Source organism: Panthera uncia (genome assembly GCF_023721935.1).
Source record: "Panthera uncia isolate 11264 chromosome A1 unlocalized genomic scaffold, Puncia_PCG_1.0 HiC_scaffold_16, whole genome shotgun sequence".
Taxonomy (NCBI): domain Eukaryota; kingdom Metazoa; phylum Chordata; class Mammalia; order Carnivora; family Felidae; genus Panthera; species Panthera uncia.
This window is the reverse complement of record NW_026057576.1, coordinates 9,650,171-9,676,230: the sequence shown is the minus strand read 5'-3', so window position 1 is coordinate 9,676,230 and position 26,060 is coordinate 9,650,171. Positions and strand designations below refer to the sequence as shown.

Below are 26,060 nucleotides of genomic sequence, written 5' to 3'. Positions count from 1 at the left end.
TGGCACTCATTGCACGTTCAGACTAATAAAGGCATCAGGTGCAAGCAAAACCAAAATCACTTACGTTTGATTCTGAATATTTGCTCATTTAATGTGGGTTCCGATGGTCATGGAATTATCACAGAAAAAAAAAAAAAAGCAATGAAAACATGAGGTGAGAACCTAACTTCTACAGCATGCCCAATCTTTGAACCTTAAGGACACCTTAAATACTGCTTTCAGTTCCAGCTTGTCCCTTTACAGGGACCACTGGCCAGGGGAAGGAAGCAGGGGGAGGAAGAGGGCACTGTCATGCTACATCCTAAGAAGAGCATTTGGAGGGTCTGGAAATGCTTTCGGTAGAGAGCGTGGAAGGTATAAAGGAAGGTTTTCATAGAATAACTCACACTAGTTAACCTCTGTAGGAAGACGTAGAACCAAAGCCAAAGTGTAGCAAGGAAGGTTCCAGCCATTGAGAACTTTCCAAGAGTTGGAGTATCTGAGAATGAAAGAGTTGCCTTGGGGGTGGGGGGTATCCTCCAAAGAGTGAAAACATCAGCCCTTGGCAAGGACGGGGTAGAGGGGATTCCCACAGGGTGTGAGATCCAGATGAGGTAACTTCTACGCTGTCTTCTAATCCCGAGAGGCTAAGCTTCTATCCTGTGATTTTTGTCTAGAGTACTACTCGGTCCCACCTCCACACCAGGAATATATCACCGTCTCAGACTGACAGCAAATTATCCTCTTAACCAGTAGCTTGGAGGTGGCTTGATCATGGAACTTTTAAGAGCTTTTCTGTTGAAAACAGTAGGAATCAGGATCGTAAAAGAATACGTGAATGGAATGGTTGCTGAATCTGAAGATACTTGATGGACATACCATACAGTCAAGCTTCCAGTGGATGATTGACAAATCTAAGTTCAGTCCCACTCAGTCTCTTTTTTTAGTCATTTTATAGTAACTAAATTCTTCCTTTTGTTTTACAAGGAGGAAGTGTCCCTCAATCCCCACCGCTGCCCCCAGGCAGAGCGTGCACTCATTTCACAGCAAAAGGAATCAGTTCTTTCCCAGGACTTACTCATTCCCTGGATTTGAAGCTAGGCCTAGTTTTGATCCCTTGGAGGCTTACAGGGATCACTGGCATTCTTTGTGACTGTCACCAAGATTACCTGCCAGGGCCCAATGTGCTGAAGAATCTTGGAACAAGGACAGAATCTATAAAGTTGCTTTAAAAGCTAAAGGTGTACTTACCTAGACCCTGAGAAGCAACTGGGAGGCTTGAGTGGCATCCATATCTGAAGCTAAAGTCCTGAAGCTCAGGAATTTTAGCTGGAACTTGGTAATTTCGTCGAAACTCAGTGTCCACAGGTCGAGGAAGTAACTTTTTCTGTCCCAGCGACATCTGAGAACTTTCCTGAATCTCCTGAGCTGGAATGGAGGCACAGACACAAGGCAGTAACCCCTTGTAAGCTACTTAAAATAGCATCATATTTTCATTCCCTTTTTACTTCCGGCAGTAGCTTCCAATTTTATCACAGTAAACCCACTCTTCTCGTATTTAGAGGTACAATCAATGTCGTTTTTATGGATATTTCAACCAAGAAATAATTTTCTGCTTTATCAGGCATGGGAAGTATATGCTCCAATGATTAGAAGTGGATTTTAATGAATATATTGTATGTCAGTTTGGAACGCTCTTCCGTTCTGCTCAATGGACACAGAAGGCATCCCTCATTCCAGTAGGGATGCCTCGTCCCTGGGGCAGGGTGGGGAGTGGAGAGAGAGATCTCAGGTAAGGCTACGGTTGACATGTAAGACATAAGATGCCAGTTAACTTTGAATTTCAGATAAATAACGAAGAATTTTTGTAAAATACTCGTTTATCTACTCAATACTGTTATTCTAACGTAACAGGGCATCCTGTATTTTCATTTGTTAAATCTGGTAACCCTAGAAGTGCATACCATCCCCATCACCTGGGAAAGAACCACCTGAAGCTCATCCCTTTCTGATGGAGGGTTAGGTAACAACGTTGTCACTGGCGGACAACGGTGCCATTGTTTCGTTGTAATAACTCTGCTAACGAATATTCATCAAATACCGATACGTGATGATAAATAATCAGTAAATACCTACGAGGCACTGACTAAACGCCAGCTTCCACAAGCGCTACCAGATCACAGAGGAGGCACAAGCTACCTCACTTAGAGGGAGTCCATCCCTAATTCTGGCTACCAAGGTGGTTCAGAGGCACGTCACACAACACCAATTTTATTCAGGACAAGAATGTTAACATGGCCATCTTGAGCAATATCCGAATGGTGCCACGATCTATTGAAACTAAACTCGAGTCTTGTGCTGAATTCATTTTTCCGTAGTTTTTATGGATATTTAATTCAAAGGTACATCCAACAATATGTGATGGCATCTACTGGCACCCAAGAGCATTTTAATGATCTGTTTAGAAATGATTTACGTCTAGACCAGCACAGTGAGAGAAAGCTTCACTACGTGCTGCCTCTTCATTTAGATGAGTCAGGAAGAGAGGATGTGGGTACTCAATGGTCCTCATAATGACCTCATAACCTGTCCAAGGAGAAGACAAAGTTATAGAGAAGATGCAACTCTAGGGCTTAAAAACGGATATCCCTGAAGATGTTTTGGGAAACCATCTGGTATGGTTCCTAGTAAGCACCATCTATACCTTGGTTTTTATATATCACTAGTAGCTTTATAGGAGGAAAATAAATTCTTGGTGAAGTCCTTGAAGTGCTCTGTGCCAAAGCTAAAAATAACTTAGTCATCGTTCTACCTTGCACGACCTCAAACTAGCGTGATTAGAAAGATGTACACACGGCAAACAGATACGGAATGTGACATCTTGTAACCGTAACCCTTGGAACCGTGGTTCTCACATGGAGATAATACATCACACTTACCTAGGAAGCTTCTTCCAAACACAGTTGCTGAACCTCATCCCAGACATGGAGAATCTCTAGAAGTGGGGCCCCAGGCACTTACATTGTAAACAAGCTTCCCCTAGGCTTAAGAATCACTGACTCAGAACCTTCAACGGGTGCTATAGAAGCCCAGAGAGGGCATAATGAGCTCTGTTAGGGGAAGGGAAGGAAGACAAGAGTTAAATGGCCGACACAGTGAAGGATGTGCTTCGGTGATGGGTCAACAGGGCAGCAAAAGTTATGCACTGTGTTCATTAAGTATGATCTCGCTGGCAAGAGTGTGAGGTATGCAGGGCAGGGAGTAGCTGAGGGTGAATCAGGAGAGGTAAGTTAGAAACCAGGTTGTGAAGGGTTTTGAGGGGCTGGTCCGTGTAGACCAGGATCAAGCAGCGTAGTGGAGCAATTGGACGTGAAGACCCAGAAAAGACAAAGTTAGAGCCTAGACTTAGTCTGCGTTCCTTTGAAGATAAAGATTAAGTCTTACTCTTCATTGATCCTTAGCCATTATCACAGTAATCGACCTCGTTCTTCTCAACGCATGCTTTTATTGTCTTTACAAAATTTCACATTAATGAGTTCCTTCAGTATCATCAAGAAGAGAAGTTCTTGATCCCAAGGGACCCAACTTATGCCTGAAGTCCCCGTAGCGGAACTGAAGTTTGCCCTGACGGGATAACCATGACTCAGAGCTAACGTGACCCAATGGTAACCACACCTCCAAGCCCTGGACTCCTCGCGGGGAGCCATCCCTGCTCCTCAGGAGCTCAGCTCCCACTCTTTCTTTTTCACTTGAGAACAGTTGATGCCGCACTAGTGTACCTATAGCCCAAGGAGAGAAACTGGCCCATTTAAGATTAGCATGGCACTTGCAGAAAGTCCCAGTCGAACGTGCATCTACAGCAAGGACTGTTCAAAACCACTGGGACCATGCGCATCATCTACAGCCAAGCAAGAACCAGTTCTGCTGTCTCTGTCTGCTGTTCTAATTCATCGAAGCCAAGTTCCCCAGGCCTCAATGTGTAAACAAGCACCTTTTCCTGCTTCTCACTCATTGGCCTTAATACAATGATGAAGATACAAAGATAAGACATGGCCCCTGTGCTTTAGAAGCTTCAAATACCAGAGAAACAGAACAAAAAAGAGAGAATGACAATATTGGGTGATAAATAATGTGGAAAAGATAAGAATAAGATCTATAAAAACATATGGGAAGGCCAGCAATCCAAACGTGGGGGATCAGCGAAGACTCCCAGGAGAGACACGAAGCCTGTCTTTGGACTTCATTTATAGACAGACATAGGCTGCAAAAAGGGAGCGGCTGGTGGCCCACGGGAGGGGGGCAGTGTGTGCTCAAGGCACAAGGCCGCCTGGGGCGCGGTAGGTCTGGAGGAAGGAAGGCAGATGGTCTCGGGGAGAGTGTGGGGGCTGGTGAGGGAGCATGCTGGCGTGGCAGGTAGGGACCAGATTGTACAGCCTCGCATTTAAGGCATTTAGCTTAGTGTCCCCTGAGGACACTGGGGAGTCACTGAAAGGTTTTCAGCTGGAAGGTGACATCAATTCGCACATCTGGAAACTATGGTGATGGTCCTGGTGATGGATCGGAAGTGACAAAACTGGAAAAGAGAGCTGGATTAGAGGTCATCCAAGGGGGAGACACGGGCGGCCGTGGCTTTGGGGAGGAAGAGGAACAGACGGAGCTAAGAGATTTAGGAGAGACTCTTGGCAGGTCTTGGGTATTTATCTACACATAGGGAGATGGTAATTTGTACATGCAGAAAGGCCTTTGCTTAGAAGCTCGAAGACATCTTTTAAGAAGGCTGACATTTCAAATCTTTTCCCATCACCCTTAATATTTACCTGAAGTAGGGAGGTCTTTTGATTCTATACTCATCTAATTTCAAAAAGTGTACTTCCTGTATATTTTTTCCATCATTCCACAAATATTTACAGAGCACCTCCCATACCCAGACTAGACTATACCGACCGTGCTAGATTCCCAGTGAATAAAGGCCTTTGGGGCACCTGCCGAATAGTGGAAGAAAGAATAAAGCAAAAACAACAAAAAACAAGAATCAGTAAACAAATGACTGCAAAATGCCAGGTGCTAGAAGGCAACAAATGAGATGGTGGCACACTTCTTCCGCTAAAACAGTAAGGAAAGGTCTCACAGGCAAGGGGACATTCTGGAGTCTACAGAATGACACAGTAAAATCACAGAAAGAGCTGGGAGAAGAACAATGCAGGCAAAGGGGACAGCCTGTGCACTGGTTGAAGGTTGGGGGTAGGGGGAAACGGTATCCTATAGGAATTTTAAAAAGGCCCATGTGGCTGGAGCCTGATGAACGAGGGGATGGAGGGAGGAGGAACAGTGAGGAGGTAAGCAAGGGCTATGGCAGTCTTGCAGGACCTTGTGAGCAAAGAGAAGGAACTGAAACTTGGATTTCATTCCAAGTGCAATGCAGGGAGCCTGGGTGGCTCAGTGGGTTAAGCATCTGACTTCAGTGCAGGTCATGATCTCACGGTTCATGAGTTCAAGTCCCTACCACCCTGAACACGCCCGATCTCGTCTGATCTCGGAAGCTAAGCAGGGTCGGGCCTGGTTAGTACTTGGATGGGAGTTCAAGTCCCACATCAAGTGAACTCATGCCCCACTTCTCGTGAGCTCCAGCCCTGCTTTGGGTGAACACGAGCCCCACTTTGGGTGAACACAAGCCCACTTCCCGTGAACATGAGCCCCACTTCAGGTGATTCCTGTTTCTCTCTTTCTCTCTCTCCCTGTCTCTCTCTCTCTCTGCCCCTCACTCACTTGTGCCCTCTCTCTCTCTCTCTCAAAAACAAAATCAAAACAAAATACAATGCAAAGCCAGTGAAATAAAGCAGTGGAATAATATGATCCAATTTAGATTCATAAAAATTATCATATATCATACTGGACTCCTCCCTCCCCAAACTTCACCAGAATGATAGTAGATTAGAGGTTACCACATTTTTAGAAGCTGGAGACCAAATACAGATGTGGCAACTGAATTAGCAAAGTAGAGGAAGCTAAAACTAAGTGGTTGCCGAAAGGAATAACAAATCAGTGAGCTAATCCACATTGTAGACCCCCAATAGGCTTCTGTAACAGGAACAGGGTAAGGCAGGTACTGAGGCTCAGGCTGAAAACAAGCAGCTTGGGTGAAAGCTTGTATACAGCAAGGTTGAGTTCCTGCACAATCTTCTTAACCTCATGCAGTCATTTGGTGATCCTTTCCTAACCAGAAATTTATTAGGTGTAAAACTGAATGAGAGAAGCTCAGGGGATTCCAGGACATGAGGCACAGTAGAAGGTGGGGTAGTGAGATGAACAGGAAAAAGAAGGGCTCAGTAAGTGTTGCATGGGAAGCAGGAAGATCCCAGTTTCCTCCCCAATCCTGCTCTCAGAAGGCCAACAGCCAAGGGTTTCTCTCTTTGGAGAAACTGACCTATAAATATGGGTATTTGGGGGTTTCCCAACAGAAAGAGAGCTTATCACCTAACCACCTAAATCAAGTACCAGCTAATAAGCCCCATCTCTGTATGTAGTTTGCAATCAGCTTTGTGTGTCTCCCTTGTAGGTTTTGCGAACCTTAGAGATTAAGGTTTTGCCTACACTCACTTAAAAAGAGAGTCCAAAGAATTAAAAGAAGTTTTATTAGCATCATAGTAAATCTGCCTCTGCCCTCTTGTAAGTATGAACAGAAAACCAAATTTTCATTAGACCATTAAAACACTCAGAAAATAGAGACAATGCAAGGAATAGACGAAAATGTTGAAAATTAAGTGTATCATAAACATCCTAAAATTTATAAGAGAATTACTACATATATAAAACAAGAACAGAATGCTGTTTTAAAAAATAATCATAATAATCAGACCATAATAGACCATAATAATCAGAGGTCTATATATTGCAGTAAATAAAACTTATTAATTTTACTATTCAAATAAAAAATCAAAGGGAGGAAGAAAGCTAGTAAATTAATAAAAATCCAATAGAAGAGCTAGATTAAAAGCTAAAGAAATTTTCAAGTTAGCAAAACAAAAATACAAAGAGAAAGATACTAGGAGAGAAAAGATGAGAAAATTGGAGGATCAGTCCAACTAATAGGAGTTCAAGAAGAGAACAGAGAAAAGAGATGGGAGAAATGTGGGAAGGGACATGCAGGAAACAATGTCCAGAATTGAAGGACATGACTCTAGCTTCTAGGGCCCCTAATTGTCCAATATAATCAATGACAAAAGATTCTCACTAACGCATACAGTTGTGAAATTCAGAATGTCGGGAATAAAGAAAAGATCTTAAGAGCTGCCAGGAAAAAATATATATATGAGAGGGTCAGGAATCAAAATGGCATCAGTCTTGTACAAAGAAATCCTGGATGCTAGAAGATATTTGGAGGAATGCTTTCTGAGGGAAAATGATTATCAACCTAAAATTTTATATCCCGCCAAACTATCAGACAAGTTTAAGGAATTAAAAAGGACATTTCCAAATAGGGCAGAACGCACTCAAAAAACTTCCTCCCGTGCACTCTTTCTTAGGAACGTACTGAAAGATGTCCTTCAGCAAGACTAGGGAGAAGGGATAAGAAAGAGGAAGAGGAAACAAGATTCAATGCAGGCAGAGGCCAAAGTCATTCTTAGAATGATGAGAAAGGAAGTCGCAGTGCAAGGTGGGGCAGCAAAGCTACAGAACAACCAGTCTGGATTAGAAGAGAATGATGAAGGGTGTCAAGCAGAAGATCTCTGGGAAAAACAGAAGTGATAGAGTGTTTGAAACTGTGTTTGGAAAAAAGTCTTGAAACGTATGTGATAAAGAATTTGGCAAAAATTAGTAACAGGCCCATAGAAAACTAAGCATATGAATAAAAAGTCAATTATTAACTCTGGTAAAAAAAAAAAAAAAAAAAAAAAAGGAAAGGACACAATAATAAAATACCACCTAGCTCAGCACTGAATGTTTACATAATCATAATATATCATATCAGTATCACAATATAAACATTAGCAATTGAATCAAACAAGAATTTGTAATATAATTATAGAGAGAATGGATGGAAGGGGAGTGAGAAAGAGTTACAGGAGAGCCAAATCCTCAACCACTATAACAGGAAGTCAACAACAATGTCTAAAATTGATGAACCAAAGATAAAGGTATATGCATATTATTTTAAAATATGGAGTATCACATAAGAACCACTGAAAGGATTAAATTGATCACCAATGGGGAGTAGGGTCAAAGAACTGCTATTACTTTGTAATAAGCCATTAGGTTACTATTTGATTTAGATGTACACATGCATTAGTTTAATAAAAGTTTTAATTTTTCAAAATAGCAATAATTGGAAATGGCATGTTGAACTTGACCTCTTCATCTTTGCAGGGCTGTTTCATCCTCGTTTTCCAGGCCCAGAAAGCCTTTCCTGGCTTCCCCTTCCCAACGTCAGGCTAGATGTCCCACTGTGTGCACCCACGGCACCCAGAATTTCCCGTATGATACACCTTTTCATATGTGACCTTTTGTTTGCTAAATTGCCTCTTTCTGTGTCTGTATTGTGAGTTCCTTAAGGAAAGAGACTGCATCTATGCTGTTCCCCACTGCAACTCCAGGGCACAACATATGAGCAGAGAGAAAATGAACATGTTTACCTTTTGCTGTGTCCACAAAGTCTCTTCTAGTACTAGAAATAAACTGATTTGCTATCGCCTTCCTAACCTCTTCCTTTGTAGCAGCGATTTTCCAAGGGAGGTGGCTCTTTATTGATGCTGTTGATTGGCCCTGAGGCAACGTCCAGAGAAAGAAATCCTATTAATACAAACACAATTTTCAAGAAAATCGATATAGGTTCACCTAATGGGATGAAGGTTATGTGTGTTTGTGGGTACATATTCTTCTGGGTCCTCTACACCCACTTACCACACTGCAGTGTGTGCAGAGTCCAAAGAGTGTGCCTCCAACCAGAAATCTCCAGCTGAGACCAGAGAAGAATACCCACGTGAGTTCTTGACCTGGCTTTAAATGCCCAAGGAGCAGACAGTCTCAGGCTTCAAGAGACACCCTGCCTCCCATGCAGAGTTCTCAGAAGCAGCCTGTAAGAGGGGGGAGGGCAGGCGCTCTCTCCTCTTTGCCCCCAAAGAGATTTTATGATTATGAAACTTGAAGCCTCCAGCACCTCTTTCCATCTACCCACTCTCATGACCTTGCTTCCTATTTCCTTGAGAAAACTGAAGCCATCTGATGAGAACCTCCAAACACCGCCCGGCATGTCACCACATCTGCACTCATTACGCTGTGATGGGAGACCACTGTGTTTAGCCTACTCTGGCACATGACCCCCCCCCCCCCGCAATTCTCACTTGTCTCTTGCAACTTCCATTTCTCCCTCTCTTTGGGGACATGGCTGTCCAAGCTTGCCTTCATTTCTCCTATCTTAAAAACGCCCCCTTCACTCTACTTCCCCTCTAGTTACTTAGATATTTCCCAATTTCCCTTCGCAGGAAACCCCCCAAAATAGTTACATACATTGACCGCCCCCGAATTTGTCTTTTACGTGTCTTTTAATCTTCAGGGTCCCTCTCCATCCCCTTCTTTCCCTTATAATCTATTGAAGAAACCAAGCCATTGGATGTGGAGAGGTTCCCACGCTCTGGATTTTGTTGAATGCATACTCATTGTGTAGTTTAGCAAGTTCCTCTGTTCCCTGTATTTCCTACAATTGGCAGAGACTGACTTACTCTCAGGATAGATCCCTCTGACAAGACTGCAAGTGGTATGTGACAAGGAGGATTACAACATATAGTTGTTTCTCTTTGTGTGAGGTTACCAGCTGTTGATGCTCAATGCCTAGATTAATGGATGAAAGGGGGTGATAGTCTATCAGTTCTTTATCATGTGTAAGCTAGAATATGTTTATAACGAGACATTTTCCCTCATCTACCGTTTAGTTTAAGGGAAGGCACGGGGTGGGGGGCGGGGGGGGGAGCTTGATCGTTTTCCTTCCATCAGTTTCTAAGATAATGAATTGGTTTCTTATCCTCTGAAAGTGGACCCATTTTTTTTTTAACAGAACTCACAGATTTGAGCATATTTGAGGTGTCTCAATCTATTGCATATGTTATCCTTATTGAAGCTCAAATTACCTTTGAGCCTGTGGGCACCTCTTTAATTTTGATATAGCTCTAGTCTTTTTTTTTTTCTTTCTTTCTATGTAGTTCCAGACTCATCTTGCACATTTCCCACCCCAGATCTGGACTCGGCCAGTTCTCCCAGGAGCCCTCTGTCTCACACTGATCAAGCATTCTTCTAACCACAACTACTCCTGTCAAGGCAACCCATGAACTCCATTCCATGCATGCCAACGGCCAAGTCTATCCTCGACTTCCTTGACCTTGACAGTGATCAGTCCTTTTTCCTTCATTTTCTTCACTTGGTTTTCAGCACAACACGCTCTGTTGGGCTTTCTCCTTCACAACTGACTGCCCCTTCTCAGTCCATTTTGCTGCTTCTTCCACTGACCGCTTGTTAGTGAAATGCCCCAAGACTCAGTCCTTGAACCTCTTGTCTTTTCTAGCTTGATCATCTCATCCAGTCTCATTTGTTTCAAATACATAGGATGACTCCCATTTATCTTTGGCTTAGACCCTCTCCCTCAACACAGATCCCTACGGCCCAACATCCTTCTTTTGTCGATCTCCAGTTGGAAGCTTGCTAGGACACTTCTAATTTCACATTCCCACAACCGAACCCCTGAGCGTCCCCCTGATTCTTGAATATTCTACCTTTCAGTTAATGGCCACTCTATCCTTGCCACTGTTTCAATCTAAATCCCTGGAGTCATTCTTGGCGCATCTCTTTGCTTCCCACCCCACATTCTTTGCATCAGGAAACTTATTTACCTATGAAATATATTTAGAAGCAGACCAGTTCTTCCAATCACACATAACACCCTAGTCTGAGCCATCATCGTTTATCTCCTGGATTATTGCAGTAGCCTCTTAGCCAGTATCTCGGCTTCCACCTTTACGCTCTTATAGTCTACTCTTGGCCAGGGCGACCCGTTAAAGCATAATCATGTGACACCCTCTTCTCAAAACTCAGCAGTGGCTCCTCCTTATTTCAGAGTAATAGTTATACTCTGCAATGGCCTATAGGACTCTACACAATTTACAACGCCCCCCTCACACACCTACCCCTCACCTCCTTCCAATGCACCTCCCCTTTGTTTTCTGTCCTCACTTCCTTCTTCTCTCCAGCTGCCTGGATTGCCTTGCAATTCCTGAAACATCAGCCACGCTCCGGCCTCAAGGCTTTGCCTTTGAAAGGGTGAGAGGTTCTCACCCGAGATTTCGGCATGACTTTTTCTCTCACCTCCCTCAAATCTCAATTCGCCTGTCACCATCTAAATGACACCTCCCTAAATTACCCCCACGTAACATTGCAAACCCTTCCCCCACCACTCCACTCTGGATCCGCCTTACCCTGACCAATTTTTTTCCCCATAGAATTATCACTTTCTAAACTTTTATGGTGCATTACAGTTTGCCTGAGTGTTATATTTATCATCAGCTGTCCATCTCCCCCTACTAAAGTGTAAGCTCCGTGAAGACAGGGTTTTTTTCTCATTTTCTTCACTGCTACATCCCAGACCTGGAAGAGTGCCTGACATATGAGGCACTCGGGAAATATTCGTTGCTTAAATGAATGAATAAAAGGTGGCACATATAACCATCCACTGCCTGAGGTCTTTGCCCTGCCAGTCATTGCTAAACCCAGGTAAACTGTTTTTTTCCAATATCCTGAATGGGAACTGCAGTCACCCTTGACCTCCGGTGGGACACTCCATGGATAGCAGAGATAATTTACACGGTGATGGATCTCTCTTGTATCTCTTTCCCAGGCATTTATGATAAGCCTCTTTCAGGCTTTCCTCTGGGGCTGCTCCTTGGTCTCCATTTATGGCTTCTTTCTTTGACCTGCACCTCAAACCTGGGGATTCCCCAGGGCTTCATCAGCCGGAGGTACCTTTATGGTCCACACGTTCATCCTCGTAATACTAGTCACTCTGAGGCATCACTATACACATGCAAGGCTTGACCGCAAAAGGGGCCAGCCGATAGAAACGGCTGCAGGGTCCTGTGATCACTAGACAAGCCCTGACCCACCTCCAGCCCGTGTTCTGCCTGACTGCCCACACCCGGATGCGTCACAATTGCTGCCAATATATCATCAGGCCCCTGTTTCCCACCACGGTTTCCTTGAAGGAGCTCCAACCCACCAGTCTGTATTTTCACTCCCAGGGCAATCGCTTTTGCGGCAGATCCTCTCTGTTGGCAGAGAGGGAGCACCTTGCCAGTCTCATCCTAGTTCAGGTCCTGAGCCACAGTCGTAACTGTTCAACAGAAACAAATAAATGGCAGATAGAGAGGCCTCGGCAGAGTAAATAATGCAGTACACCCTCATTCAGGTCGATTGGAAGAGCCTTGATGGCTGGAGGGGCTACGCCCGGTGTGAAACCTCATTGGTTGAAAGCGTACAGGGCAGTCGCCCCCGCTACTGCTCATTGGCTACGAGTGCCCAGGACCACCTACCGCTCTAGCTCTCATTGGCTGGGAGCCTTCAATAACACCTAAAGAAAACAAATGCTTTGTGTGTGTATATATGTATACATACACAGTATAATATTGTAACTGCTTTACATTAATTTTAAAATCTTAAGGCAAATATTTAAGAGGTAAATTCATTATAATGAATGAGTTCCAGGAGGCAATGGGGTGTTAAATGGGATATGTGTGTATGTCCTGATGATTCCCAAGTCGACATCTATAGCTCACCTCTTCCACACAAACTCCAGACCGAGATATTCAACTGCCTGTTGGACATATTTTCAACCAACGTGTCTTCAACTGAGTTCACATTTCCCCTATGCCCTTTCCCACCCAACCTGGTCCTCACCCATGCCTGCTCAGTAAACAGCAGGAGTGTCCACTCAGCCATGCAACTCAAAACCAGAAACATCATCCTTCATTCTTTCCCCTTCCTTGCCATTTATATTCTTTTAGTCATCAAATCCTACCCTTTCCACCACCTTATTACCTAATGAATACATCCCGGTGGGTATCATTCCGGGGGGCATCCAAATAAATGAAACTCTTTACTACAACTGAGCAGTGCCTTTTATGGTGGGAGAAGGGTACCCAGTGCCCAGGAGACAGAGGGAGGGTCAGTTACTTCCACCTATAGGAGAAGGGAATTAGAGATAGCTCTCTTTAAGCTGAGCCTTGGTGAATGTATGAATGTCCTTGGTGGACAGGAGAAGGGATTCTAGGTAGAGTAAACAAATGACAAAAGATCTGGCAGTTTGAGGACGCATAATACTGAACACAAATGTTTGCGAGTGCCAGTTGATAGCACTATTGACAATAGGCAAAAGGTGGAAACAGCCCAATGTCCAGCAATGGCTAAATGAATGAAGAAACTGTGGTATACACATACAATAGAATACTATTCAACCATAAAAGGGAACCATAAAAAGGAATGAAGTACCGATAGATGCTACAATGCGGATGAACCTTGAAAGCATTACACGAAATGAAGAAGCCAGATGTGAAAGGTCACGTGTTCTCTGATTCCCAATAAAAAGTATCCAGAATACATCATCCACAGAGATAGAAAGTAGATTGTTACTTACCAGAGGCTAGGGAAGAGGGAAACAGGAAGTAATTTTATTTGTTTTTAATGTTTATGTATTTTAAGAGAGAGAAAGAGCACAAGCAGGAGAGGGGCAGAGAGAGAGAGAGAGAGACGGGGGGCAGAGAGAATCCCAAGCAGGCTCCAGACTGCCAGCGCAGAGTCTGATAACAGGGCTTGATCTCACAAACTGTAAGATCATGACCTGACCCAAAATCAAGAACCAGACGCTTAACCGACCTAGCCACCCAGGAGCCCCAGGAATCAATTTCTTAAAGGGTAGAGGGTTTCCTTTTGAGATGATGAAAATGTTTTGGAATAAGATAAAGGTGGTAGTTGCAGAACATTATGAAAGTATTAATTGTCAATGAATTGTTCATTTTTAAATAGTTAATGTTATGCCCTGTGAATTTCGTTTCAATTCAAAAAAAATTTTTTTTAATTAAAACAATTTTTTTTCAAGGTGTATTCATCTTTGAGAGACAGAAACAGACAGAGTGCAAGCAGTAGAGGGGCAGAGAGGGAGGAAGACACAGGGTCTGAAGCAGGCTCCAGGCTCTGAGCTGTCAGCACAGAGCCTGACGCGGGGCTTAAACTCATGAACCGTAAGATCATGACCTGAGCTAAAGTCAGACGCTCAACCAAGTAAGCCACTCAGACATCCCTAAATTTTAAAAAATGTTTTGAAAACTTGGAGAGATAAGGGAGAAGTAGTTATAAATGAGAGAAGGTAGGGGAAAAAATAGTATAAGAAGGACCATAACTGTAGATGAGGATCTTTGGAAATATTCAAACTCTTGTTCTTATGGAGTACTGATACAGCATTAAATTCAACAGATATGTAGATATCATCTTACTTGACTGGGGCGAGATATTTGGCTCCTGACTCCTCTTGAAGTCCCGGTTTTGATCCAGTCTTCTTTAGAATATGATTTCCAAACATACTCATCGTTGTACTGTGTCTGATTGGGAATAGGGTCACTAAGTGAATAGGTATATCCTAGTCTTCTGATACCCTTTCGACTACAAGAAAAGATAGCGAAAATCAGAATAAGGGATTAAATGCCAAATCACACAGCAACACACAGGTCAAATAATTTTCCTTATTACATTTTTTTCTTTTTAAAGATTGGCTCAAGCAAGACTTGATGCCAGAAAGAATTTAATTTCCAGATTCCCTTGAAAGGAAACAATCCCATATCTTAGGACGGCTCTTCACAAAAGTACTGGAGGCCTAAAATGGAATTTAAAAGAACAACAATCTGAAATTCATTAATTTTTTTAATTAAAAATACTTCTTAAAGAGCTAGGTACTCTCCTGTATAAATAGCACTTCAATGTAATCAAATACTTGTTGAAGAAATGTTTCTCTCTATGCATGTATTCCTTCTGGTTAATAAAAGGAAGGTAGGTAAGAACAGGACATCACTGGTCTGCAAGGCTGTAATGAAACCAAGCATCCAGGCAACGATCAGCATTTGTACTCACAGTTCAAGAAGAGGGTCCACCAGCTATCATGTTCCCTAGATGGACATACACAACACCTATTAAATATTTTTGCCGAAACACCCAGCTTGAATTAGATGAAGTCTTTGGCATATTAGATTATAGGAAATGCATAAAAAGAGGAATATTTTATTTTTTATTTTTTTTTTTTACATTTATTTATTTATTTTTGAGACAGAGAGAGACAGAGTATGAACAGGGGAGGGGCAGAGAGAGAGGAAGACACAGAATGTGAAGCAGGCTCCAGGCTCTGAGCTGTCAGCACAGAGCCCGACGCGGGGCTTGAACTCACAGATCGTGAGATCATGACCTGAGCCGAAGTCGGACGCTCAACCGACTGAGCCACCCAGGCGCCCCAAAAGAGGAATATTTTAAATAACACAGTGGAGATGAAATCAGAAAAATCCAGAATTCTCAGGGGAAAAAAAATGGAATTCTCAGAAAAAAAAAAAAAGAAAGGGAACCTATAGATTAAACGAGGCAAAAAACATAATAACCAAGTGTAATGTGTAGAACTTACTTGAATTTAATTTCTATCCAACTTGTTATTTTTTTTTAATTGTGAGACATCAGGGGGAAATTTGATTGCTGATTGGCCATTTGATATTAAGGAATTATTTTTTAGCCGACACAATGGTATTGTAGCATATGATTTTATTATTATTTTGTAATGTTTTATTTTATTTTTGAGAGAGAGAGAGAAAGCGGGGGAGGGGCAGAGAGAGAGGGAGACACAGAATCTGAAGCAGACTCCAGGCTCCGAGCTGTCAGCACAGAGCCCAACGTGGGGCTCGAACCCATGGACCATGAGATCACGACCTGAGCCGAAGTCAGAAGTTAACTGACTGACCCACCCCGGCGCCCCTATATCGTAGCATACTTTTAAAGAGTCCTTATCTTTTGGAGATACATAAGAATAATACTTAGAATTAAAATGATAGAATGCCTGGAATTTGCTTCAACATTATCCAGTGGGAAGGCGGGGTGGAAGGTATTGTCTGGGTATTGATTATTGTAGCTGGATACTGGCTGGGGATTCGTTGTATGTTCTTTTGTGTACGTCTAAAATGTTTCATATTGGCTTTTTAAAAAAAGAAGACTGGGTTAGATTCAGGTACTATCTATAAGAAACCAAACATCTGGGAAGTGGGATACATCTGGATGATGAACCAGTTTACTTGTTATTCAGATGTGTGGGCTCAGGTAGGACTGTGGTCCTAAATCAAACTGAAGCAATCAAAGGCACATGACGATTTTCCAAAGGCAACACAGCACAATCGGCTTGAAAGGAGTTGATGTTGATGTTCAGATCTCCATCTCCCAGTGTAATCTTCCTTAACGTGTCTCTGCCTGAAAGCAAACCTGCGTCGCTACCCAAGTGCTTCTGTCCCACACCTTTCTCTCTCCCCTAGGTCACTGGCAGGATCTTAGGAAGGTGCGGTAAGCCTCTGGGTCTAAGCCTCCAACAGTGAGAGGGGTGTGGTTCCAAGGAAGCCATCTTGTAATCCAAGTTCCATGCCCTTACCTTGGGCTCACGAGGATTTCTGAAGGGGTGGAGGTTGGGGGTGCTCGAACGAGGGCAAATGCTCTGGGAGAGGGTGTTCTGGTTTTAGGTACATTGTGCCCTGCTTTGGCCAAGAGCAGTGTCTAGCTTCTCATTTCCTAATAATTACAAAACGTTCGTCCCTCTTTGGGGAGAAGCCTCTGAGGAGAGAGCAGAGAATATAGAATGCTTTGAATGGTTCTTCTCCCCACCTATTTAAACATTTTTTTTTTCAGGTTTTCAAAAAAAAATCCCGAAGACATGTCATTAGCTAGAAAGAAAAGCATCTCTGAGCAGGGGAAGCAGGACAGGGTGGTGATGCTTGATTCTTTTAAACACAACTGGAATCTTTTCTGAGACTACCAAATTTTTAAGGATTCACTGGGTAACGCTGGCACATAAAAATGTTGTCACGTTTTCCTTCAGATTTCCATCATTCACTAAGGTACTCAAGTCTTGGTTTTTTTTTTTTAAGCCAGACATACGATGAAATATTTAATCCAGTCCAGCCAGTCCTCATCTCATTCTACATTGTAAAATATTTAACAATACACGGAAATATAGGCTGGCTGGCCAGACCAATTAATTTTCAGCATATAGAACTTTCTCCTTCATTAAATGCATAGTGGATGTTTGATTTGTATCTATAGGAGAAGATGGGTGTTAGCTGAATCTATTGTGGCGATCATTTCACAATGTATGGAAGCCAAGCCATCACCCGTGGTGTGCCGCACGGGGTTCAATTTATACAGTGATGTGTGTTAATTATTCCTCAATAGAACTGGAAAAAATATTAAACAAGTTCCTTCCATGTGAAAGAGTAACTGATGTGATTTAATAGCCATTTGTTAAGACACAGACTTTCAGGATACTTGGAAAATGAGATGGGGAAAAACTCAATAACTGGAAGACATATCATCTAATTATTTGCTTTCAATAAAATCCAAGGAGTTCCCAGCCAGGTTGTCAGCTGCTCAATCGTTAACAAAAATCACCTTGTCATTTCTGGCACTTAACTCAGAGAGAGTTCAAAGTCTTGAATGGCAGTGCCACACCCAACTCCTTTCATTCACGGCTACTTATTCACGTGAACAAGACTGGTTAACATTAGCATCTATAAATTGAAAAATAAACAGCAGAAGCAGAAAAAAAATGGACGCTGAATGCAGTCTCACTCCCAAAATAGTAACACTTCAAACAGGATACATAAACTAATTGCAAACAGAACAGTCACATTTATCTCGTTAAGATACAATTCCAAAAAATTTCCTTCTTGTGTTTAGTGACTATTAACATCGGTAAAGTATTTATTGCTTTGAGCAATCGTGTACTAAAAATAATTGTTATAACTCAGTACTTAGGGTCACATAATATGTTTAAAAATTAATTTCAATTAATATACTAAAATAGTTTCAAAGAAGTATAATGGGGCGATCAATAAATTGCTTTCAAACACAAAATATATGATAGCAGGGTAAAATTCTACGGAGGAAGTGGAGAGGAATAAAAGTTTGAGAAGCAAAAGGAATGAAATAAATTGTCTACTGTCTGGTGTATTTTTTAAAAAGATCATAGAAAGTATCAATTTGCTAAGGTGTTTAGATTACCCATTGGCTATATTTTTTAATGACTTAATAGTTTTATCTTAAAGTGTCAATGTCTAGGATGGGCTATACATTTTATCTTCTACAATTATTTTAATTTACGATGAAAACTTTCCTGTGAACTTTAAAAATATGCGAATTTGAAGACCACTGACCTAGACTCCATTAGTACCCATTTGTTTTTTGGCTCTTATCCCAAATGTTTCTTCTTCAGACAACTGTTACTGTCTGGGAAGCTGGCATGATCATTACCGTCAGATGATAAATCTCCCAGTTAGGGGACATAATGTAACTCAGTGGGATAGCCACTGAGGAGTCTTACAGCCCTGTAGTTTGTGAAAGTCTATCAGAGATTACCCTGGGGGGCGGGAATTAATGAAAAATTTTGAGTTACTTCTCCATGCTGGTCACTGTACTAGTGTTTTCTTCTGTCATCAGAACCACCACCTGAGGCAGGAATCATTATTCCTACTTTGCCAACCATAAAACTGAGCCACAGCTTGTCACCTGCCGAAGGTAACAGAGATAAGAAGGGGTAGAGCAAAGAGCGGAGGTCAGAGCCCATTTCTGCCCGACTCCTCAGCCGTGGTCTTGCCCACGATCCATTTGACTTCTCAGCAGCTTGAACTTTTAAGGTGCCAGGATCCTCTTTATTGGAAACAATTCACAGAGTAAACACAGGCCGGTGAAGCGTCTCCATGCTGGTTTCCCATCCACCCGTGATGCGATGAACGGTAACGAGGCTTTCCTGATCCCACTCTCACTCACCCACCAATGAGTTTAAAGAGGCAGCTGACGGACAGAAATTCCCACCCCGCACAATTCAGGTGGAAATGGGAGACGCTGAGAGGCCACTTAGGAAGCAGTGAGTGGAGGAGTGAAGGTAAGGGTGAGTGGGTCGTGGCCCTCCAGCTTCCAAGATGAGTGTTGATGATCAAGTGCTAACAATTCTTCATTCATCCAGTTACTGAATCGTCATTGTCTGCCTACTACCTACCAGGTAATGAATGCAATGCCTGCTCTATGTTTTTGAGTAGCATAATTCCGTTAACCTACATACTGGCTCTATTGCCCTGACCCGCAGTGACTTTATGAAGGATCCATGTGTTTCTTTCCTTAGTTTTCCTGTAGGAGGTCTGGATAGGGTCCGAAGGGGGGAAAGCCTGTCTGGTGCTTGGAGGAGCACTGTGCACGCAACAGGTTCTACCTGAGTGCACTTTTCTAAACCTTCTCTGATGACTGCTTTCTGTTGGCTTGGGACTCCGAATAACAGAACACAGGCGAACAGACGAAGGTGAGTCCATCGACCTGACACAAATCGGGATCTACCGAATTAAAGCAGGCACCGCTCCCGTCTTGGGCGTGAATGCAGTCCTCATTGTGGTCGCGTAGGAATCCCAGGTGGCCTTGCCTGGCAAAAGGATGACAAAACGGTTTGAAATGTGGCAAACCAGAATACTTCCATCGTGTGTCGTCTTCATAATTAAAATAATTTTTCAGGAGAAAAAAATTGGGGATAGTAATTTAAAGTCTAAAGGAATAGGGGCGCCTGGGTGGCTCAGTCGGTCAAGCGGCCGACTTCGGCTCAGGTCATGATCTCACGGTCCGTGAGTTCGAGCCCCGCGTCGGGCTCTGTGCTGACAGCTCAGAGCCTGGAGCCTGCTTCAGATTCTGTGTCTCCCTCTCTCTCTGACCCTCCCCCTTTCATGCTGTCTCTCCCTGTCTCAATAATAAGTAAATGTTTAAAAAAATTAAAGTCTAAAGGAATAAATGCCAACTTGTGGCCTCTTTCAGGAAAGAGGGGAGGCTCAATTGAATTATCTGAGTTCCTCCCTATATAAAAGTAGGTCCATTGTTTTTCCTGAGGATTCCTACATGCTATTGTGAAGAATTTAAGCAATGCGTAAAAATATAAAACAGAAAGTTCGATTGAAGTTCTATCCCCTTAAGATGCCCACTGTGACTTTAGTGACCAATTCTCATGAACCCTATTAGATAAACCTATATGCACATGAAATGATTTTGCACAAAGGGGCTCACCTCCGGTTTTATTCTGGGCACCTTCCCCGTGCTCCCTCCTCCTCCTCAGCCCTCCTCCCAGACCATGTTAACAATTGTGCTGGTTTCTTTCCACGCTTTTACGTCTGCTGATACGATGATACAGAGATTTATATATGCATATATAAGGACGTTGACATATTGGGTTTTAGTTTCTGCCATCTTGTTTTACCAAACTGGGCTCATAATACACAAAGTGTCCTTTTCTTCTGTCTGTCACTGAACAGTGTCATCTGGGGCAGCTCTGATGCGTTCTCTGCCGCGACTGTGCAGGATTCTGCAGCATGCGTGATATTTCAATCTGCACAAGCAGGTGGATTCAACAAGAGAGGGAGCATAGCTGGAGGAGACCAGCCCAAAGGCTAAATAAAGCCTGGGGCACGCCAATGTCAAGAGGTTGGGGAAGACTGAGAAAAGCAGTCAGCGAGGGCAGAGGACATCAGGGGCCACAGGAAGGAGGGCTTTCCACTAGGCGGTGGGGGAGGGATCGCCCATGGCAACTGCTGCCAGGCTGGGTCCAGACGACTGAGGATAGAGAATTAACCATCAGGCACCTGCTAGCAACAACAGGCTTTGACTGCCCCAGCCTCCCACTGTCCACAAAGCACCAAGAAAGTCCCTTTCTTGGGAATACAGATTTTAAATTTAACTCCGACATTTTCTCATTCTTCCTATCTAGGCAATTAACCTGGTTACATCTCACTAGAACCTGGGTCCAAAGGGTCCCCTTTACTATTTGAATAACCCGCTGTCCGGGGTCTAGGGCCTCACCGCAGGAACCCTGTAGCCACCTAACTGCCTGTGTATCTTCCCACTCCTGTATCCTGAAAACAATCGCTATATTTTTCTCAAATACGTCTGCAGTTTCCAAATAGCTTTACAATCTATATGCCCCGCCTGGCCTGTAGGGCCCTGACGGAACATTTCATTCGTGCTGCCTCTATACTTCTGTTTCCTCTCCCATCTCCCAGGCAGGTCTTGTTTCTCATTTAACAGGCCCTTTGGGGGAGCCAGGCAGCTGGACCCGCTCCTCCGTGACTGTTTCCCCACTGCCCTCCCACGGGTTGAGACTCCCCTCCGCCCACTCCCCCGGGTCTCACAAAAGCCAGAGCCCCGCAGGCTACGCTCTGTGCCTCCGTTTACACACACGCTGCGGGTGTGCGTGCCCCGAGCCCACGCGCCTCCGAGAAATGACGTCATGCTCTGACACCGGCTCGTTAGTGGGAGTCACTTCATGCTTCGAAGCATTTTGTTCCAACTGCGGCATTAAATGTTCTTTGTTCAGAGAGTTCCAAGTATGGACAAGTAAGTGGGAAGAAATTGGGAGGCAGTGTGGCTCCTAAAAGAAACCTCCATGGAACCTGATTTGAACCTCGGAGTGTGACGTTTGCAGGGCTCAGGAAGGATCCTCTCTGCACAGAGCCCACGCACCATTTCCCCCTCTTTTTCCTAAAGCAAACAACACTGACCCAGGCCAGACCAATTTCCTGTTAAGCCCAAATATACCTCAAACACCCTGGCAACACAGCGCCGGGGTAACATCTCCCAACTGATCACATGGGCAAGCCAGGAACACCTCTGGCTGCCGCTGCCTGAGGCCTTTCCTCCTTCTGAGGACAGGCTGGGTGCTGGCTGCCTTCTGTTGCCAAGATCCTATTCTGGAAGGCATCGGGTGCAGGAGAGGCCATGCCTGGCTGCCTCTAGGACCTGAGACCGAGCGGACCCCCCACTCCCTAATGCTAATCCGCCTGGATGACCAACATGACGAGATGTGCACTCAATTTCCAGGACATCTTTCTTCTTTTTGTCTAACGGTTTTTCTTACTAAAAGTCTCTAGGTCAGGTCTGCGTCTACGCTTTTTATTTCCATTGACAAAGCTCCTGCAAATAAAATGCTATTAGAATTAACCCTCTTCGTTAACAGCAGCAGTAACTTAAAAATCTATAATCCGAATATTCTAAAAACGTCTTTGCAAGCCATGTGCCACTGCTTTCTTTTACGTTTATTCTCGCTAAGTATCCCAGTGTCTTTCCCTCTAACTCTGTGTCCACCCGTCCCATGATTCTGTCTTCCTCTTTCTACCTCTCTCATTTTCTGTTCATCCTACAGGCAAGGCTTGAGCCCCTCCCATGGACCATAGAGACCACAGGCCCGAGGCCATAGAGACCCTGTCCTGGCCTTGGGGAGCTCACAGGTGAGGAGAAGAAAGAGAAAATAGCCAACGAGCACTTTAAGTGGGGTGCTGTGCTGTGTGCCGTGGGAGCCCCCAGGAAGGCGCAGTTCTTTCTGGTTGGATGAGAGAAGGGGCATCGAGGGTGGATCCGGGAGGGACTTCATAGAACAAGTGGCATCTGAGCCGGGACTTAAAGCAGGAGTTTGACAGCGATTACAGGAGGACGCGGAGGGAAGCATTCTTCAGAGAAAGCAGCGCGAGGTATGAAAAGTCTCAAGTGGCCCGATGTGAGTGAAGCAGGGGAAGAAATGGTCAACGCCAGGCCAGCGAGGCCTTGTTTGCCTTGCTGCCCCCTTGAACTCACCACCCCTGGAGGTATTCACAATTACAAAAATGTATTAGGAGGTTTTGAAAATAGCATAAAACAGTAACGAACATGTGCGTATACTGTTACGCTTTACAAAGTGTTTCCACGGGTGGAATCTTGTTTCATCCATACCATAGCCTGCTGGGTGGGCAAGTATGAACAGTACCTGGTGATTCAACGTTTTCCTAGTTGTCGGGAGGATTAAAGGGGAGGGTAAATTCAAGCATTTAACGTAGGCTGAACAGAGACCCAAAAGATAGGTCCACGTCCTAACCCCCAGAACCCGCGAGTGGTACCACATAAGGGTAAAGGGCCTTTGCAGGTGCAGTTAAGGATCTTGGGATGAGGAGATCGTGCTGGATTATCAGTGGGCCCCGAGTGCAATTTCATCATCCTTATGGGAGGCAGAGGGAGACTCGACCCGGAAGAGGCGGGGATGTGACCGTGGAGGCGCACGCCGCGGTGATGAGGCCACGAGTCGAGAATGCCAACAGCTCCCAGAAAACACAAGAAGCAAGGAAGGCTTCTGCCCCAGAGCTACCGGTGCAGCACAGCCCTTGATTTGGGGCTTCGGGCCTCCAGAATAAATCTCCTTGGTTTCAAGCCACCAGTTCCTGGTTATTTATGGCAGTCCCTCAAAGTGATGCAGCACTTACAAGCCCACATAGAGTAATAGTTCAACAGCAAGTAGTCCGTGGCAGTCATTGTCAACCTCTCATCTTATTTTTGGACCAAAGCCAGGCAGTGTGACACATCAGTCCCCCACCTTTTGGAGCGTGACACTTTTAGCAGTGGAAGATCGAGTGGCACAGAGTGCCTGTTAGAGCCCCAAGACTGGGCGTGAAGAATGAAACTCACCCACAGGAAGGGGAACTTGGGGGGCAGAATCAATGAGCCCCGGTGATCAAACTGAGGTGTCAGCCAAGCCGCCCTCCCATGTACCGTGGGCAGCTGGCACCCTCCTAACCGAGCCTGCAAAGTCGAGTGGACAAGGAGTGTCATTTTCTACGTGTTAGATCAAGGCCCTTCTGTGACACCCAAATGAACTATCCGGTAGACAGTTGCATACTTTGGTTTGGAAATTAGGGGGAACACTGGAGTGAGAGGTAAGATTAGAAAGCCGGTGGGGCATTTCTGTAGACTTGAAGCCCTTGGCAGGACACGGCCACGACAGAGGATGTGAACCAAGGAGGAGAGAATCTTGGAGGATTCCCACATTCCCCAGACTGGAAGGGGGAGGGGAGACAGCGAAAGAAACCAAGAGGAGTGACTAGAAAAAGAGATTCAAAAGGAATGCGGTTCCTGTCTCTCTCTCTCTTTTTTTTTTTTTTTTTTTTGCCTTGTCATCATATAGAAACAGAATGTGTTCAATATGTTTTTTACAGGTTAAGTATTTTCATTTTCTGTCCTTAATTTACAAAGGGATGAATGGAATGGAATGAAAATACGCATTTCATTCATTCTGGTGGGTCTACGATTCCAGGGAATGCGCCATTGAACAGTTCCCACTGCTCTGTAGCCACTGTGGAACCGTAATTACCCAGCGAGGCGGCTGCGGTGGGGTATTATTGCCGTGAAAAAGGCCGTGAAAAAGGCCAGGATGCGGCTGAGTACCTGGGAATCACTCTCCCTCCACTGACCCAGAGGCAGACTTGGTAAACCTGCTGCATTTGCACAATTAGCATTAAAAGCTCTACCCGAGTTCAATGCAGAATCGCTTTGAAAGAAAAATCAGCAAAGGTCGCGGAGAAGTGGCAGCTAAACGCCTAGGTGCCGGCCTGGCTACGACCACGTAGGGGTAAGGTGCCTCTGCACATCTACTTGCGGGGTCCTTTCCCTGCCTTCGGGCACCTCCCCGCATTCTGTGCACTTCCCCAGATCCTGCACGGGGGGTCAGGTCTCCCCTGGGTCCGCTGTCTTCAGAGCATCCGACCTCCGTTCCTTCTTTGTCTTTGACTTTGGGATCCTGGAAAGGCACTATTCCTTCCTTTTTGCTCTCCCCTCCTAGGCACTTGGGGGGGGGGGGGTGTTTGAAAGCACCTGAGAGGTTTAGGGAGAGGTTTGGCAGAAACGGGACCAAGGGCTGTAAAAGGGCAAGATCATGAACATCTCATTCTCTCTGACTCCCAGACTCTCCATGAAGTGAGTCCCACCCGTAAGAGGGAGGCAAACACCCCTGCAGACCAAAGCAGCCTTTGCTCCGTGTACCCCATTCCCAGGGAAAAGCCTCGCCCCCCGCTCCCCTGCCGGCAGGGTCCGCAGCCTTACTTGGCTGAATCTGGTGGCCTCCTTGAAAGGGGCACGCAGCCTCCAGCCCAGGCGGTGCCATTCTTGCTGGAAAGAGGCCACCGCGATGCCCTCTGCTCCAGCTGGACTGGGTGCTGTGGGTGGAGCGCGGCTGCATTGTGACGCGTCGCCATGGAGACATGGGTCACTTCCTGCAGCTCAGCTGGGGGCCGACAGGTGCTGGAGGGAGGCTGGGCTCTTAATCAGGAGGGCCAGGGGACGGGTGGGGAAAGCAAGGGGATGTGTTTCCAGTAATATGGCTACTGACTTTTGTGTATTTGTATAGTTCTTGCAATGAGCTTTCCTGAGCATGGTCTTATTTGGGGAGAGGAGCAAAAAGAGGAGTAAGCTGAAGATTTTCAACTGCAAATTTTCTTTTTTTAAGTTTTTAATTTTTTGTTAACTTATTTATTTTTGAGAGAGAGACAGAGACAGAGCATGAGCGGGGGAGGGGCAGAGAGAGAGGGAGACACAGAATCCGAAGCAGGCTCCAGGCTCTGAGCTGTCAGCACAGAGCCCGCCCGACACGGGGCTTGAACCCATGAACTGGGGAGATCACGACCTGAGCCCAAGTCTGCTGCTCAACCAACTGAGCCACCCAGGCGCCCCAATTGCAAATTTTCATCCACGCATAACTTTCAACTTAAGTGACTGTGGGCAAAATTGTCAGATCTTTGCATTAGGTAGGAAACAAGAGTGGGGAAGGATGTGAGCTGACACCTTTCTCCTCACTGGGGTTCCTGGCACAAACCTTTGCACTTTGTGATTGTCAATTTAATTGTCCTTCTATCCCCACAAGACAAAACAGTGTCTCTCACCCCAGTGTTTTCCCAGAATGTGGAGGGATTTTTATCCTCATAATCTTGGCAACCACC

At 44.7% G+C, this 26,060-nt stretch overlaps 1 protein-coding gene across 1 annotated transcript in view; it reads right to left on the bottom strand.

Annotated features, from left to right (window-relative positions):
- TEX26 (testis expressed 26) overlaps positions 1 to 25,287 on the bottom strand; it is a 31,590-nt gene extending 6,303 nt beyond the window's left edge. The window contains exons 1-5 of the mRNA XM_049647416.1: positions 25,168 to 25,287; positions 18,456 to 19,711; positions 14,505 to 14,670; positions 8,610 to 8,766; positions 1,231 to 1,407 (exon numbers count right to left, since the gene is read on the bottom strand). Of these exons, the coding sequence (XP_049503373.1) occupies positions 1,231 to 1,407; positions 8,610 to 8,766; positions 14,505 to 14,670; positions 18,456 to 18,466 (511 nt within the window). The 5' untranslated portion in view covers positions 18,467 to 19,711; positions 25,168 to 25,287. The remainder of the gene's footprint in view (positions 1 to 1,230; positions 1,408 to 8,609; positions 8,767 to 14,504; positions 14,671 to 18,455; positions 19,712 to 25,167) is intronic.
- Between the last annotated feature and the right edge of the window lie 773 nt (positions 25,288 to 26,060).